Source organism: Macaca nemestrina, chromosome 7 (assembly GCF_043159975.1).
Source record: "Macaca nemestrina isolate mMacNem1 chromosome 7, mMacNem.hap1, whole genome shotgun sequence".
In the NCBI taxonomy this organism is placed as follows: domain Eukaryota; kingdom Metazoa; phylum Chordata; class Mammalia; order Primates; family Cercopithecidae; genus Macaca; species Macaca nemestrina.
Genome location: NC_092131.1, coordinates 133,547,356 through 133,565,140, shown reverse-complemented (window position 1 = coordinate 133,565,140; position 17,785 = coordinate 133,547,356). Strand labels below are relative to the sequence as shown.

At 52.9% G+C, this 17,785-nt stretch overlaps 1 protein-coding gene across 1 annotated transcript in view; it reads right to left on the bottom strand.

Annotated features, from left to right (window-relative positions):
• The window catches only part of LOC105487976 (integrin subunit alpha 11), a 132,587-nt gene that overhangs the window by 2,400 nt on the left and 112,402 nt on the right, over positions 1 to 17,785 (bottom strand). Inside the window, exons 19-28 of the mRNA XM_011751628.2 lie at positions 17,129 to 17,214; positions 15,906 to 16,113; positions 13,006 to 13,104; positions 11,405 to 11,481; positions 9,552 to 9,641; positions 8,547 to 8,637; positions 6,772 to 6,885; positions 6,480 to 6,566; positions 3,125 to 3,235; positions 2,887 to 2,982 (exon numbers count right to left, since the gene is read on the bottom strand). Coding sequence (XP_011749930.2) covers positions 2,887 to 2,982; positions 3,125 to 3,235; positions 6,480 to 6,566; positions 6,772 to 6,885; positions 8,547 to 8,637; positions 9,552 to 9,641; positions 11,405 to 11,481; positions 13,006 to 13,104; positions 15,906 to 16,113; positions 17,129 to 17,214 — 1,059 coding nt within the window. The remainder of the gene's footprint in view (positions 1 to 2,886; positions 2,983 to 3,124; positions 3,236 to 6,479; positions 6,567 to 6,771; positions 6,886 to 8,546; positions 8,638 to 9,551; positions 9,642 to 11,404; positions 11,482 to 13,005; positions 13,105 to 15,905; positions 16,114 to 17,128; positions 17,215 to 17,785) is intronic.

Here is a 17,785-nt window from a genome sequence, read left to right as displayed (position 1 = left end):
CCCACCACTCCCTGGATCCTCCTCCCACCACATGGGCTACTCCTTCTCCCTTTGCTGCCTCCGCATCGCCTCCCGCACTTCTAAAGGTCAGTGTGTCCCGCGGTTCAGTCCTTGCACCTCTTCTTTTTCTAGAGTCACTTCCTGGGTGAACTCAGGGCTGACTTTCCCACAAGTCACGGTAGGCATGGTGCCAAGGCCCATAACACTTTTAGGAGCCCATGAAAATGTTTACATTTCTTTTTAAATTAGAGGAAAAAATGGAATAAAATCCAGCTTGGATAACATTTTTTTGTCTTTGTGCCAACACAGTTATAAATCATAATTTTAAATATTTTTTTCCCGTGGAGAAAGGCGTCCCAAAGGCAAAAGTGGCCAGGGCTGGGAAGGTCAGAAAGCAAGTCCAGGCCAGCTCCCTCAGTCCTGTGGCTATCACCGTCTACACGCCGACTGCTCTCACATTTCTGTCTTCCGCCTGGATTCTCCACTGAATTCCAGGCTCCTACCGACCGTCTCCTGGCCTGCCCGGCAACTGTAACAGGCCCCTAACCAAGCTCTTAACACCCCAGCCCCTCAAGCCTGTTCCTTCCAGTTCTTTCTCACCTAAGCAAATGGCAGCACTATCCCTCCACACTGCTTAGGCCAGAAGCCACATATCCATCACTGACCCTAACTCTCACCCACACGGAGCCCAGCAACAAAGTGTGTCCACTCTATCTTGGAAACACCTGGAATGTGGCCACTCCTCCCACCTCCTGGACCTGAGCGCCCTCACATCTCCTCTGGAGACTACAGCGCTGCCCGACTGCCTCCCCTCTGCAGTCTGTTCTCAGCACAGCAGCTAGAGGGATCCTTCTAACCAGGAAGGCAGGCCCATGCTCTGCTCAAGCTCGCTCGGAGTAAAAAGTGCAGTCCTGGCCCTGGCCTGCAAGGCCCTCTCCTCTCTGGTCCCACCTGTCTTGCTGACCTCACCTCCTGCTCCCTCTCACTCTACTCTAGACTCCGGCCACCTGGCCTCCAACATGCATGCCATGGCGTGCCGGCTGCAGGCACTGCTATTCCCTCTGCCTGCAAGGGTTTTCCTCACACAGCCGCAAAACATTTCTGTCTTCCTCATGGTCTCTGTCTGATGTCACTTTTTTGGAAAGGCTTTTCCCACCTCCCCTGTATAAAACAGCACCCCCTGGCACTCCACCCTTAGATGTGTGCCTTTTTCTGGGTGGCCCTTATCACCAGTTGACAATGTTTATATTTATGTTTATTGCCCGCCTAGAATGTCAGCTGTAGGAGAGCGGGGGCGTTGTTTTGTCCCTGCCCTATCCTCAGAACCTGGAACTGTGCCGGGAATGCAGCAGGAGCTCAGCTAACATGTGGAGTGAACGGACCACCCGCAACAGCAGACAGGGCCCTGCTTTGGCCACTGACTCGCTGTTCCACTTGAGGCGAGTCACTGTCCCTCCTGCCTCATCTCACACGCCTCGGTGTGCATAACTGAGAGATGGGGGTGGCGACAGTGCCTCACAGTGTTGTGAGGTCTGTCACCGTGTTCGGCACACAGCTGGGGGCCAGCAAATGGCAGGGCCCTTATGTGTGCTCTTTCTGTCCCTCAAGGCGGGTACCTGGCTATGCCTCCCCAGCACTGGCACCTAGCACAGAGCCCAGCATACGGGGGCTTAATTTCGGGGTTGCTGGATTTCTAAAAGAGAAGTGAGGCATCTACAGAGTATAAGAGGAATTTTTGGGGGGGTTGAGTGGGGGTGGAAGAAGGAAAAGTCACCTAAAAGACAAGCATCAATGTGAGAAGAAGGGTTCTCTCTTTCTCTCTCTGTCTCTCTGTCTCTCTCAATCTCTGTATGTGCAGGGTATATGTGTGTGTGTGGGTGCCTGTACCATACCTCCCTCTCTTGGATGCTGGGAACATTCCAGCATCTTTCAAGATTCGGTTCAAACAGTCTCCAGAAAGCTTTCCAGGGACGTCTCTCGCTCTGAACCGCTCCCCCAGGCCTGTGTTCACCCCCAGACTGCGCTCACCCCCAGACTTCACTCACCCGTTTATTGTCCCTGTTCCCCTGCCTGCCTAATTTATCCCCGTTTCCCCTTTTGGGGCCGAAGGAGTCGTAGGAGAGACACCCAACAAATGCCAAACGAATGAACACACAACACAGCTCCTTAGGTGGATCCTGATACCCCTCTGCCTGGCATCCCTCTGCCCTATTGTGATTGGTTTTTGTTGGATTGTTTTATAAGGGATGCTTCCTGACCCCGCCTCTTTGCTCTCCAGCATCTCCCTGGGGTCGGGATGGGAGCTTACTCCGCCTCTGTAACAGGAACACTCGCCTGGAGCCCAGGCTGGCATTTCTGGGGTGTGGCCAGTGGAGGGCAGCAGCGTCCCACGCCCGGCTGCCCTGTCTATTTCCACAGGACTGGGCTTTGCTTGCTTGCTTGCTTTCACAAATGTAAATCTTTTCTTTTTTCTTCCTTTGCTACTTCTTCCAGGAATGGGCTTTTCTTTAAGACCTCACTTCTCGTTGGGTCTCACACAGAGTCTCACTCCTTTCCTGGACCCCGAATGAAGCCAGTATGATCTGTAACAACCTGCTTTTACCCAACTAATAAAGAGGCCAATACCGAGGCATCTCCCATCCTTTGGTTTTCACAAATTCAGTTCACACTAGACCTCTGGACCTTCCCTAGTGTTGCCCCTGAGGCCCATTTGTCTTGCTTTTTCCCCTCTCCTCAGCGGCCGCCCTAACAGCCCTCAGGTCTGCCTGATTCTCTGCTGCTGGGACATGCAGCCAGGGGTTGTAGGAAAACTCTAGAAGGGTGCGGCCAACCCTTTCCCAAGCTGTCTGGCCTAAGCCCAGTTCTGCAGGGCTCCCAGGGGCTCACCTGGCGGCTGGGATCCTCCTCACGGAAGATGAAGGGGCTGTGGAACTGCCTCTGCAAGGCTGCGTTGACCATGATTTTCATGGATTTGTACTTGAGCTGTGCAATCAGAGGGCTCGTCAGAAGCTGGCTTGGAAGCTTTTCTTCCCGTCCCCTCCCCAGGCATCCCCAGATGGAAGACATCCCAACAGCCACCCCCTTTCCCTTCTTCCTTCCAGCGCAGCCCAGGGGCTCTACTTACTGCTTTTAGGGACCTCAACCACAGGTTCCCCAGTAGATGGAAATTGATTTCCTGGTTGGGGGCCAGCCGTATATTGCAATTGATGGAAACGACATCAGAGTTGCTGTGATTCTGAAAGAGAAGATGGGTCTCAGGGCTGAGCTGCTGGGCTAGGGGAGCAGGGGGCGGCAACACTGCTTGAATGACTGGGGCTCTGCTCCTGGGGGCAGGCGAAGAGGACAGGGGACAAGGAGAAATTTGCGAGTGGGGGACATGTGCACTGTGTCTGCCAGGGGATGACTGAAGGACAAATGAAGGACGGTATATCTGATGCTCCAGTTGAAGCTGTGCATTGTGACCGGCCTGGGTATATTCCAGGGACAGAACTTTGGTTCAACATTAGGGAATCTATAAATGTTTCCCATCACCATATAAACACATTAAGATAAAAAATTCTATGATCGCTGCAACAGATGCAGAAAAAGTATTTTAGGAAGTCCAACTTCTGTTCATGATAAAAACTCCCAGGGAACTTCCTGAATCAGATAAAAGGGGTCTTCATAAAGTTCATGGAAAATGTGTATTACGGAAAAACTATGCATGGATTCCAAAACTTTTTTTGCACCAAAATAAACTCGTATTAACTTGTTGTAACCTATGTGAACACGATCTAGTTTGAGGCACTAAGAAGGACATCAGTTTGAAAACAGCCCCTATCAGAGCAACATGAATTCTGCTAAAATTGAAGCAAAAACAAACATCAAATTTATGGCGAAACTTGAGTGGAAGAACAGTGAAATCATTGATGCATTATAAAAAGTTGATGGGGATGATATCACAAAGAAATCAGCAGTTTGCAAATGGATAACTTGTTTTAAGAAGGGACTAGAGGGCCAGGTGTGGTGGCTCACGCCTGTAATCCAAGCACTTTGGGAGGCTGAAGCAGGCAGATCACAAGGTCAGGAGACTGAGACCATCCTGGCTAACACAGTAAAACCCCGTCTCTATTAAAAAAAATACAAACAGTTAGCCAGGCGTGGTGGCATGTGCCTGTAATCCCAACTACTTGGGAGGCTGAGGCAGGAGAATCACTTGAACCGGGGAGACGGAGGTTGCAGTGAACCGAGATCACACCATTGCACTCCAGCTGGGTGACCGAGCAAGACTCAGTCTCAAAAAAAAAAAAAAAAAAAAAAAAAAAGGAGGGGTTAGAGGACATTGACACTGAAGATGGAGCTTGCAGCAGATCATTCATATCAATTTGTGAGGAAAAAAATAATCTCGTCCAGGCCCTCATTGAAGAAGCCTGACGATTAACAGCAGAACCATTAGCCAACACTATAGACATCTCAGTTGGCTTAGTTGACATCATTCTGACTGAAAAATTAAAGTTGAGCCAAATTTGCACTTGACGGGTGCCCAATCTGCTGCACCCAGATCAGCTGCAGAAAGGAGCAGAACTTTCAATGGAAATTTTAAACAAGTGGCATCAAGATCCTGAAGCATTTCTTCAAATAATTATAACAGATAAAAGGTGGCTTTGCCAGTACCATCCTGAAGACAAAGCACAAAAAAAGCAGTGGCTACCAAGAGGCGGATGTGGTCCAGTCAAAGCAAACGCAGATCAGTCAAGAGCAAAGGTCATGGCAACGGTTTTTCGGAATGCTCAGAACATTTTGCTTGTTGACTTTCTGGAGGGCCAAAGAAAGAGAACATCTGGTTATTACGACAGTGTTGTGAGAAAGTTAGCCAAAGCTTTAGCAGAAAAATGGCTGGGAAAATGTCGCCAGAGAGTCCTTCTCCACCATGACAATGCTCCTGCTCGCTCCTCTCAAAGGAATTTCAAAAAGTTTGTGGAAAAATGGAATTAAAAGATAAAAATTAAAAACTAAATTTTACTTCTCAACATAAGCTCCATCAAGTTCAAAACACTTTTGTAAGCCATGATACCAACCATTCAGTCCATTCTTAAATAACTAAGCGTCCTGGGAATTTAACCATGTCAATGCAGTCCTTTTTTTTTTTTTTTTTTTGAGACAGAGTCTTGCTCTGTTGCCCAGGCTAGAGTAGAGTGGCATGATCTCGGCTCACTGCAACTTCTGCCACCCGGGTTCAAGCGATTCTCTTGCCTCAGCCTTCCGAGTAGCTGGAACTACAGATGCACGCCACCACACCTGGTTAGTTTTTGTACGTTTAGTAGAGATGGGGTTTCACTATGCAGGCCAGGCTGGTCTCGAGCTCTCGACCTCATGATCCGCCTGCCTTGGCCTCCCAAAGTGCTTGGACAATAGGCACGAGCCACTGTGCATGGCTTACTGCAGTGTTTTTTAACATTATTAGCTGAGGAAAAATGGGTGTCCTTTAAATATATTTTTTTTAAGATTTAGCAAACCAAAATAAGTTAGAAGGAACCAAATCAGGACTGGAAGGTGGATGCCTAATGATTTTGAAATCCTCTCATGTGTGAAGCCTATAGCAATGATCATATTTAACAATCAAAATAAAAATAAATTCCTTTAAGTCATCATGATTAAGGTAATCCTGATGATTCTGTCATCATCATATCTATTTACCATTGCACTGGAGGTCTTAGCTAGAGTAATACCACAAGATCATTTACAATATAAAGATTAAGTGGAGAAGCTAACGTTGATGGGAAACCCAATCTTCAAACAGAATTTATTAGGTGAAAGTTGCTAGTGTTGCTGCCTCGCTGCCCACCTCAACCCCAATGCAGCCCAAATCTTTGGCAAAGCACGCTACCCTCAATAAGTGTTTTGTGGGGGGCACTTGTCTGGGGGAAATAAAATTAAAACAGCGAAGATTGTTGTCTGGGTAAAGAACAGTGGAAGCAGGGTGAGAAACTGGTATCTGGAGGCAGAGGCAACCCTGAGAAAGCAAACGGAAATAAGCAGGTGTTTCGGAAGGGCTGTGGAAATTGAAGCTGACCTGCATTCCATCTCTAGGGCAGGAGGCCCCAGCTGATGCGGCCAAATGTCTCCAGTACAAGCCACGTGTGTGTTCCGGTGTTCCGCTTCTCTCTGCTTCTCTGTATCCTACGGACCCGCTTGGCCCAGGTACAAGTCCACTGTCCCCACCCCTTTCTGCTCGTTTGCCTGGCACACCGCAGGCTGTGACCTTGGCTTCTCAGACACTCACTCTGTGGGTCTGTCCCACTCCCTGTGAGATGGGGGACTCACACAGGCCAAGAAGTCTTTTCCTCCTTCAGTTTTTTCTTGGTTTGGGGCTGGGTACATCTAGGTGCTCAGTAAGCTCTTATTGACAAGCTGTTGGATCAGGAGGGAAGTGGCCCCGGAGCGCTGGCGGCACGCCTCTAACCCCAGCCACTGTGGCTCTCTGCATGGGGGGCACTCACCAGCTGCGGAGCACGACTCAAGTCTTCCTCCATTGGGGTGGGCCGGTACTCAGTGCTGTTCCCCCAGATGTTACAGGACGTATTCGCCTACATAAAGGACACGGACACACACACACACAGCCTCACAACCAGCTCTGGCAGACGCACGTTCCCAGAGATGTTTCTTTTCTCCTCCTCTAGCCCTGGCCCTGGAGAAGGGAGCTGGGGTCTGGGAACCTGGGGACACACGTAGGGGGAATGTCTGTCTCCTTCTGGTCCCCTCCCCTGAGCCGGCGCCCAAGGGCATCGGTACCTGGTGGGTGAGGAAGTCCCTCAGCTTCAGCAGGCGGTTGCCGCCCCTGGTGGCGATGGGAACGGTGATCTTCATCATCACCCCGTGGATGGGGAACAAGCCCAGGTTCTGGATCTGTGGCCAGAGATGGTGGGGGGTGTCAGTACAGTCAGTTGAGGGGGGTGGAAAACAAGGTCCACAGGGGCCAACGAGCCCCTGGGGGTGGCAATTCCCACACCAGGCCTGGGAAAAAGGCCCACTCAAGGCCCCTGGTGTTTTCGCTGTGGAAGCTCCTACGCTCTGTCAAATTGTGGCCGGGGACTGCACAGACAAGTGCAAGAAAGCCTGAGAGGGGAGGGGTGGCTGGAAGCTGAAGACAAGCCAGTGGGGATCCAGAGGCCAGAGAGCAGGGGCCACCTCCATTTTCTTTTCTTTTTTTTTATGAGACGGAGTCTCGCTCTATCACCCAGGCTGGAGTGCAGTGGCGTGATCTCGGCTCACTGCAAGCTCCGCCTCCCGGGTTCACACCATTCTCCCACCTCAGCCTCCCGAGTAGCTGGGACTACAGGCGCCTGCCACCTCACTCGGCTAATTTTTTTTTTTTGTAGTTTCAGTAGAGACGGGATTTCATGGTGTTAGCCAGGATGGTCTCCATCTCCTGACCTCGTGATCTGCCCGCCCCAGCCTCCCAAAGTGCTGGGATTACAGGCTTGAGCCACTGCACCCAGTCCACCTGCATTTTCAACTCTTTTTGGCTGTGGTGGGGATTTTGTAGAGGCCAGGGGTGAAGACGGTGACAGCAATGAATGCATTATGAGATGGAATCATTAATTAACAAAGGATGTATTACTAAATAGCGAGTGTGTGATTGTTCACATTCTAGCAGTGTCACATTTAGTGCCAGGGCAACAGTGATTCTAAGCAGGAGTTTGGAATCAGAAAGACCAGGAATCTAATCCTGGGCCCCCACTACCTATGAGCTGTGTGGCCCTGAGCAGCTTACTGGGCCTCTCTTGAACAAGCCATGCAGGGCTCAGTGTGTCTGAAGTCCAATATCCAGCTGTCAGCCTGTCCTCAGCTTTCACGCAGCCTAGGAGACGTTGATAAACTTACAGCAGTTCAGGGTTGAGGGAGCTATCAGGGCCCACTGTAGCAGAGGCTGCTGAGTTGCCTCCTAACCCTCATTCTCCCTTTTTCCTTAGTGACAGAACTGAGACTAAAAGCCACATTTCCCAGCCTCCCTTACAGCTGAATCACAACGTTCTGGATAAAGAGAGGTCACTGGAAGAGTGAGGAACTGCCAGGGAGGTCCCTTAATAAAGAGGGAGCATGCTCTTCTCCCCTTCCTCCTTCCTGCTGCCTGGAATGAGAACGTGATGGCTGGAGCTGCAGCCATCTTGTACTGTGAGGCAAACTGGAGGCTGGCAAGTTCACGCCGAGGATGGTGGAATAGGAGACCCACTCCTGGATGACTCTGTGAAGCTGCCAACTCTGGACTTCTTTTATGGGAGAGAGTAAACCCTAGTGTGTTTAAACAACTGTTTAAAAATTTTTTTAAAGAATTTTAGGTAACCACACCCTATCTTCACCCATATGTCTCCCACTGCAGTCCAGTTGTTTTTCAGAAGACTGAGAGGCCCAGAGGGGCAGTGACGTGCCTAAAGTCGCACAGTGGGTGGGTGGCAGGGTTGAGACCGGACTCTGGGCACTAGTGATGATTCCACATTCCTCCCCTCCGGGATGGGGATGCTCAGATCCCATCGTTCCCCCTCCACCCGGCTCCCCTCCAGCCTCACCCTGAAGATGCAGCTGAAGGGAGGCCCAATACCATCGTATCTCTCCAGCGAGCTATTGGGCTTGACCTCGTAGTGGCTCAGGCTGCTCCTCCTGCAGAGACAGAGGACAGGGCTGTCGTGAGCTCAGTCAGTGCTGGCTGGAATGACAGATGAATGAAAGAGGGAGACGGCATGTGCCGGCCTCCCCCGGGCCACAAAAAACAGGTTCCCTCTTGTGTCGGTTGGGAGTGAGTGTCATGTTGGAAGGATTCTGAGCCTTCGCAGGAATCAGCGCTGCCATGGGTGAGCAATGTCTGCCTCCTGAGTGGGTGGGCGTGAGTCAGAAAAGCCAGTTATTTCATCCCTGCCCCAGCCTGTTTGCCTAGGGGTGTAGCTGCTTTTCGGAGCGACCGTGCCACTGTGCTGCCTTCCACCCTCTAGGGATGGCTGGTGTGGGAGGGCCTGAGCTTCCTCTTCGTATCTGCTGTTCTGCCCTGACTTCTCCATCTGTCTGTGAGCTCTTAGAGGACAGGGGCTGTTTCCTCCGTCCGATTGGGGGCCAGTAGCGTACCAAGGGGGCGGGGGTGGGAGCAGTCTGTCTTTTGGGGAGGAGTCTTTTCCCACTGACGTTGTTTAGATGTGCTGGCGTAAGATGATAATAAAAAGCAGATTGACTTATGACAGATATTATTACTGTTTTTAAATTCTCTACAGACCATGCATCCACTTGTTGCCTATGCCAGGGCTGGACGCCTCCCACTGCCCCCACCCTCCCTTCTTGCCCCTGCTGGGAGCTCCCCAGGGCCAGGCCTGTGTCTCCTTCTTGCTCTATTTTGATATCCCCTCCCAATATTGGATGGGGAGCTGCACTCTCTGACCCATCAGGGACACTCTTGGCTCCATCCATAGTCCCTTAGTGCGGGCGTCTGGCCCTATTAGGGCTCATCAGAGGGTACCCCCCCTTAGGCCTCCATCCTCCCACTCTCCATGCCTTCCCTCTCCTGGGGCCCCCGGAGCCCGGCCCACCTGGTGAAGAGGACGTCAGCCTCGTATTTGAGGTGGAAGCGTAGGGGGGCCACGTTGTCTTCCTTGGTGCTGTCCCGCTCGTTACTGTCACTGCAGGGAGAGCCAGGCAGCAGGGTCAGGAAGGGGTTCAGCACAGGCAGCGGGAAGGGTCTGAGGCAGACTGTGGAAGGAGCACGCTGGCTTATCTGGGGCTGATGGGCACCAGACAGGTCAGACAGGAAACCTGAGGCGTCTCCTAGGAGAGGAAGGGCCAGAAGTGGGGATGGATGACACCAGCTCTACCTGCTGCCCCTTTAGGTGGAGTCAGGGGAGGGCTCTGGACTGGATCTGGGAGGCCTGTGCCTGGCCTGGCATGGACGGGACCCCAGCCTGTTTGCCTCCCTCACCGGGCTGCCCGTCTGTCAGGCGGGCCAATCCTGCTGCCTGCTGGATTCTCAGGGTCTGTGGGAGACGACACCTGTGGCAAAGGCTCGCCCACGGAGGAGGGATGGTGAGGAATTCACAGTGGAGTCGTTCATTTATCCCTGGACTGACCGGGGGCAGCTCCTACAGGGCGGCCAGGGGCACTCTGCTGCCACGAGAAGGCTGGGAGTGAAATTCACAGACATCTTCGGGGGCTTCTGTCCAGTGTACCTCCCTTCATATCTGAGCACCATGAACTACTGGGGCAAATCATTTTAGACATAAAAATGTACGATTCTTGCTTGCTACATAGACTGAGTTTGATTCCCTTTGGAAGTCTTACCCCCAGGATAGGGGTTTGGTTAGAAAAGGGAGACCCACCACACACAGATGCACCCCCAGAGCCCCCTCCTACACACACCTAGTTCTCAGACACCGCCCACAGCTGTGCCAGAGACACTGCTCTGCAAGTGCGCACTCATTTCTCCCGTGAAGACGGGACTGGGTTTTCTAAGAGCAGGGCAGAGCGCAAGGGAGGCCTTGCCAAGTTTGCCACGTGGCGTGTGAGAATTCTATCACAACGCGCAATTCATTTAACTGTAGCTGGGACGCGAGCACATGTGGGGTGTGAGTGCCAGTGCTTCTGTGACCTCTGACCTGCGTGTGTGTGTGCTGCAATGTTAGTGTTCGGTTTGTCTGTGGTATTTATTTCTTAGCTAAGGATTTTTGCCATTTGTAAGGCTCCACAGTGGACAGAATCCCTCTGTCCTTCCCCACATAGAGGTAATTCTGCACAAAAGAGACATGTATTTACTACTGACACAAAGTGATTCATGGTGTCAGCATATAGCAAGCTACCTCTGAGAGACCTGGGAGACAGACAGACAGACAGGAAGACCCACACAGAGTAAGAAAAGGCCTCTTAAAAATGGGAGAGAGGTGACTAGAACAGGAAGAGCCCTGGATGGGGAATAGGATGAGTAGTGTTCAGCTTCCAGCTGCACAATTCACTGCTGTGTGTCCTTGGGAAATTCACTCACCCTCTCTGAGCCTCTCTTTTCTTAACTTGGAAGATGGTGTGGGGAATAACCCCTGCTTTGATGATCTTAAGGGGCCTCTGTGAGGACTGAGATTTTTGCCTGTACAATGCTTTATAACCGTAGGGTTTGAGAATTACTACTGTATACAGGGTTGTCTAAAAGTAAAGGGCTGACATTATTATTTATCATCCAAAGAATGAAGAGCGGTGGCAACACAAGGGGCAGCAGGTTGGCCCACACCTGCAACAGATGCCAGCTCCCCTCCCCACCCCGTTCCCTCCACTCAAGGTTGGGGCAGTGAGGGACAGGGTGTGGGGCGGCGGACTCAGTGTTGGGAAGAGCAGTCGCTAGCAGCCAGAGAACCGGGCCCCAGAGTAGCAAGCTTGGGGGAGGAGCAGGCACGGCCCTGACCTGCCTGCAGCGAGCTCGATCTCCAGGTGGTGCAGGAAGATGGATTTGCTGAACTCAAAATCAAGACGGAAAGCCACCTGCAAGGAAGCAGTCGCATGTCTGGGCATTGCCGGGACCAGCCCCGCCCACTCCCCACAGCCCACTCCCCACAGTCCCCTGCCGGGCTTGGGGAGGGAGAGCTTGCTAGGGGGTTGGGGAACTGCTGGCTGGGAACAGGCTGGGAAAGGGAGGACCAGGTGCTAGAGAACGTGAGCTGAGCTTCAGGGCTGCTGTGGGGACACAGCCAAAGACAACAGCTCCCACAGTGGGGTTTCTCGGGGCTGAGACAGACTCCTCCCTCTTCCTCTTCTTTTGTTTTTAACAAAAGGCAACCAGAAAGCAGCAAGTCCAGCTCCAGACTCTGTCTGCAGGATTTTTAGGGTAGGGGGCCTTGATGGCAGGAAGGGCCGACGGCCGTTACAGGATGTAGGGGCCAGAAGCATTTGGTAGGACCACCTCACCCACCTCTTCTTTGTGTGTGATGGGGAGGGGATGGCCCGGAGAGGGATGAGGGCCAGTGGCCACCCAGCAGGCCAACAAGGCGTCTGCCCCTTGTCTGGCAGTGCTCCTGCCACACTGCTGACCTGGGCCCTGATGCTCCCCCTGCCCTTTGCCCCGCGGTGGGGAAACATGCGACCCTCCTCGCCTCCTCCCCGCCCTGCCTGGAGGCATTACTGGGACTTTGCACAGACACCTGCTGCTCTCCCAGGTCTCACCCTCACGAGGTGAGGAGACCTCAGCGGCCCCTTCTCCGCAGCAGTGGCTGGGCATGGGTGGGGAAGCCTGGGCTGTGTCCTGCTCCATCCCCACTCCAGAGCTCCTGGGTTTGTCGGTGCCTCAAACCAGAAACTACACCTTCGACTTGTTTCTTACCAGGGAGGTGCTTTGCTAAGGAGCCCTCATCCCCGCTCCCATTTCTTCCACTTTCCCCAGCCGTGCAGACCCTGCTCCTGGGAGCACTGCTGCTGCCTAGCTGGCTCCTGCCACGGCTCCTCTCTGATTCCCAAGTCCAAGCAGCTTGGCCTCAATTAGATCTTCTCCTGCTCCAGAACCTTCTGTGGCTGCCCACTGTCCAGGGCTGATGTCCAAACACTCCCTGCAATCTGGTGTCTCCCTCCCTTTCCCAGCTACTTTGCTTCTCCCTTCACACACCCACCCTCTATTCACATGAGCTCTTAAGTACAGTTGGGTGGTAGGTGCTCATGAAATGGTAGTTTCTCTCCCCATCCCTCCCCATACACAGCACAGTGGCAGAGGCCAGAAATCTGAAAAACTTGTGAGGGTGCAGAACAGTGGGACTGGCTAAGGGCAGGTGGGAGACTAGTGGCTGGGAGTGGTAGGAATTCTCTTTGAGTTAAAGGATGGGCTGCTAGCCTGGGGATGGCTGGCTAATTTGGTCACTTGCATGTCATTTCATGGGAGAAAAGACAAATAAAAGCCACCTCAGGCCTCCCACCCCTCCCTGGTCTTCTGTTCACTCCTGTTGCTCTTGCCTCCCTCCCCAAACTCCCTGTGCCTCCCAGTGTCCACCCTGGCCCTCCCCGACTGTCCCCAGCCTCAACCTTGGCCTTGGCCCTGAAGAAGGGGTAGCTGACATTGCAGACTTTCTTCTGGAGCCTCCTCTCCTCGTTCACGCACTCGATGTTACCGTCCGAGTCCTCCTGGAGGTGGGTGGCAGACATCATGGCAGCAGTTAGGTGGGGCCTGGGACCAGGTCTGGAGGCTCTCTTACCCCCAGCCTGCACCCCCCTCCGCAGGGGCTGCCTCAGGCCCTGATACCCATACGGAAGCCCGGACCACAGCCCTTCTGACGTCTGAGATCCCAGAGGCCCCAGAGGCTGCGGTGTGACTTGGTTCCTGGTACTTGGCTTCACACGGGGCGGGACACACTCAGAGGCTGTTGGGCGGTGGCAGGAGAATGGCAGGGGCTCATGTATGCGTCTCATTTTGCTCATCTGTTAAATGGGGATGACAGTAACTATCTCATCTAGTTGTTATGAGGATTACATGATGTGATGCACATAAATGCAGTGCCTATCCCATGTCCTGCCTATTGTCATCACTCGTATGTGGCAGCTACTGTTAGGATGATTATTTGTCCCCGCTGTGAGCTCTGCACTGTTGGGCATTACCTGGGCACACAGCTGTGCATGTCTCTGGGCATGCATGCATCTGTGTGGATGTGAGCCTGTGTCTGTGGAGACTCTGTGTGTGTCTGCGTGTCAGTGCATGTGTGTGCATGTACCTGCTGCATGTATACTGAGCATGTGCGTTTCCCTGGACGAATATGTAGGCATTGTGTTTTCGCATGTGTGTGCAAAAAGTGTGTGATCAGACTAACACATCTGCATTTGGCTGAGAGGGGTGCTTCCTCTACTAGAGTTCCCCTTGGCTGGATGTTGCAGAGAGAGAGGAGAGGAATGCTGACCTCACAGCCATGAGCGTTTCCTGGGTTGGGGATGGGTGGCGGCACCTGTGAAGGTGGCAGGCTCCAGGCTAGCCCTGCACCCCACCTGCTGTGTGTGGGGACACAGCACTTCATAGAACGTGTCTCCCACTTCTCTTTACCTCCACTCACTTCCAAAAGCTCTTCTGAGCCACAGAAACTAGCTCCGTGATTCCCTCCCCAGGGTTAGGAGCAGGCATGGGACTGGCCTTGTGAAGTCTGGGCCAGGGAAGCAGGGGAAGGCGGATGCTGGTGTGGGGCTTGATTCCCTGCGTATACCTGAAATCCAGACAGACACAAGTCCCTGGGCAGGAGGGGACTTCGAGAGACCATCAGGTGGGCTCTTCATCATCAGTCTGGCCTGTCACTCTGGGCAGTGGAGAGGGAGTGGGGTTGGGGCCCAGGCCTGGGCCTGACAGAAGGGACTGTGGCTGCAGATAGGCCTTAAGGTCTATTTGAGGATGGGGGAGCCCACTGAGGAGGAACGGGGGGCATGAGCAGGCAGCTCCTCGCTTTCCTGGGGTGGCCTCCCTCCACTCAGCTTCCCCTCCTGGCTGCAGGAACTGCTCCTGTGTGTGTGGCAAGCAAGGGGGGCGCTCGGGGAGGGGTGCTGGGCAGCGGTTCTGGGGTGGAGAGGACAGCCTGGCCCAGCACCTGTCTTGCCCGGCACACTGGGTTCCACATTGACACTGAGATCCTCGAGGACAGAGGCTGTGTGTGAGGGTCCTGGGACCCCCAACACGCACACATGACATTGATGTCTGAGTTTACTCAACAAACTTGTCTTGAGGGCCTTCTATGTGCCCAGCTCTGGACACAGACATGGCTAAGACAAGGCTCTTTGCCCCTGGGAGTCGAGGGTTTCAAGAGGCTAGCACTTGGAGACTGATGTTTCTTCAGAGCACACGAAGGGCTGTGCCAGATGCTGTGTGGGCTGGTGGGCCGTCTGTGGCCTTGGAGAGCTTCCGGAAAGATACCCCAGAGAGCAGGGCTGAGGACTATCTTTTATCACAAAGCGCAGGCTCAGGCACCAGCTGTGGGGCAGGAATTCCGCTCTGCTGCTCACCAGCTGTGTGGTCCCAGGCAAGCCTTAATCCCTCCCTATGCCTCAGTTTCCTCCTCTGTAAAATGGGGACACCACCATCACCACTACCACCACCACTACTGCTATGCCCGAGGCTGCTGCAAGGGTTAAATGTACGCCAAGTGCTAGCACAGTGCTGGACGCCATGAGTGGGCAATACGTGGATGGTCACCGAGTAGGAGCAGGAGCCTGTCGGGCAGAGGAGAGAGGAGTCCCAGGTTGGGGTCATGGTGGGAATGAGCAGGGCGTGCTGGGAACAAGGTGGCCTGTGGCAGGGTTAGGGGAGAAGTGGCAGGAGGTGGATGGGATGGGCCTTGAATGCCACAATGAGGAGTCTGGAATTTGTTCTGACAGCAGCTGGGAGTGATCAGAAGTTTTAACATGGGGAGGAACTGGTTCTGATTCTCGTCAGAAGGACCTTCCGAGCAAGCCCTCAGGGTGCACTGTTGGCTGGTGGCACACGCGTGGTGTGTGTGCACCTCACCAGGGCCCAGGAGACAGGCTAAAGGGTATTCCTCTCCATGTTCCCAGCGGGCTTAGACTCCCCTGGTGCTGGTGGTTCTCAGCCGTGCCTGCACACTGAAGTCACTGAGGAAGCTTTAAAAGCCTCCCGACACTAGGCCCAAACCCAGAGCAAATCAGTTGGGACCTCCAGAGAAGGAGTCTGGGGCCAAGCTTTTTAAAGCTCTCTTGTGATTCTTTTTTATTTAATTTTATATTTTTTGTAGAGATGGGGTCTCACTATGTTGCCCAGGCTGGTCTCAAACTCCTGGGCTCAAGTGATCCTCCCACTTCAGCCTCCCAAAGTGCTAGGATTACAGGCAGGAGCCACTGCACCCAGCTTTCTCGTGATTCTAACACCCAGCCCGGACCCCACCTGGCCTTCCTTTTCCTCTGTGCCAGGCAGTCTGGGCAGGTTGCTGAGGTCTTACCTTCTGGATCAAGCTGGCAAACTGCAGGTTTGCTGACTGTGAGATATTTAGGACTGTGCTGTAGGCGTTCTCGCCCCTGTTCTCCAGTGTGGCCTCCACTGCCACTCGCCGGCGTGTGCTCTCTATGATGAAAACTGTGGTGTCGAAGGACAGCGTGTATGCGGAGCAGTCCTGTGTAGGCTTCCTCAGCACCCTCTGGCAGTACTCCCTGAGAACAAGAGAGCACCAGAGATTGGGCAGATGGAATAAGGAAAGCAGGGGTAGAGAGGAGCCCCAGGGTTGGGGCAAAAAGGTGTGTCTGGGCACTTGACTGGCCTCTGCTCATGGGAATAGCCACTGGGAGAAGAGGGGAAATGGATGGCAGGGCTGGAAAGAGCTCACCCTTCAAGACCACTTCCTATTTCAAAGGCCCTTGGTGTCCCCACCATAGAGATCATACCCTCCGCTGAACCCAGAGCTCTTATTTGACCTCACCACTCATGCATCACCACTCCATGCATCCTGTTTCCCTTTTGGCCTTGGCTGCCAGGAAGCTCAGCACTAATGTAGAGATAATCCTTATTTTAGCCTAGCTGGTTAGAATATGTGCTCCATTATCCTTCTACAAGTTTTGAATGTGCTATTTCTTTTTATTGTCTATGTCATGGTATATATGTTTTCTATCTAAATCATCTCATAGTTGGATCAAAGTTGAGCATAAATTATTGGAAAATATGTTATGTAAATTAAGAATACGATATTGTTGATTATTTTCCCTGGTATGTTCGTTTGTCTCTTCCAGGGGATTGTGGGTCCCCTGCTCCCCCTCTGCTTGTGTCCCTGGCATCTTTCCATCAGAAGGATTGGAAAGCCCAAGGTGTTCAGCCAGCAGGCTCTAGAAGTCACCTCATCTGGGGGCTGAAGGACAAGCATCCAGAACTCTGAGTTCCCTGTCTCTACCTTTCATCTAGTTTGTAATGTGGGCTCCAAAGAAAGGGTTTCTTTTTTTAACAAAATTCGAGATTAGATTAGACTAGTAGTTTCATATTACAGAGGAGACTTTCCTGAGGTTATGCAGGAGTTGGAGGTAGAGCCTGGGCTAGAACACAGGCTCCAAGTCAAGTGTTTGATCCACGCTGTCTGTGAGGAGGACGTCCAGGAAACAATCCAGGGCCCCGGGAGCCCCAGAACCTCTGACAGTGAAGGGGAAGGGGCGAGGGTGGGGGTGCAAGGAGCCAACTCACATGGCCGTGGGCAGGTCACTCCGGGCATCCAGCACAAGGTCAGGGACACAGTGCTCATCCTCATTGCAGCCGTTCCAGAAGGGCACCTGGGCCGGGGAGAGCCAGGTATGGGCAGCTGGGTAGGGACCCGCAACCCCTCGCCCTCAACGTACACCAGCATCTGTCTCCACCACACTAGACATGTGCTGGCTTTCCTGCACTGTCCCCAGACATGACACTGCTCTTTCTTGGGCTTTTCCATAGATGCTTCCCTCTTTAAAACGAGGCTCAAAACTCAGTTCCTCCTGGTTCCCCTCCAGTTCATAACTGAGCTGATAGCACAGAACCCCCACCCCCACTCACCCAGCAGAGCAGTTCTGGTCAACATTTATTGATCATCTACTGTGTGTGGGCAAGGGCTTTGGTACTGGGGATATGAAGCAAAGAAGACGCAGCTTCCGCCCTCAGCTCATGGGGAAGACTGGTGTATGAACAAATAACTAGTGTAAAATGTGCGAAAAATCCAAAAAGAAGTGCATGAGGAATAGAAGAGGCAGAGAGGAGAAACAGCTATTTTGGCCTGTAGGAAGTCAGGGAAGGCTTCAAGGAAGTGACAGTGGGTCAGAGTTCTGAAGGACCGTCAACATAGCTGGGTGGACCGGGGTGGAGGTGGCGAAG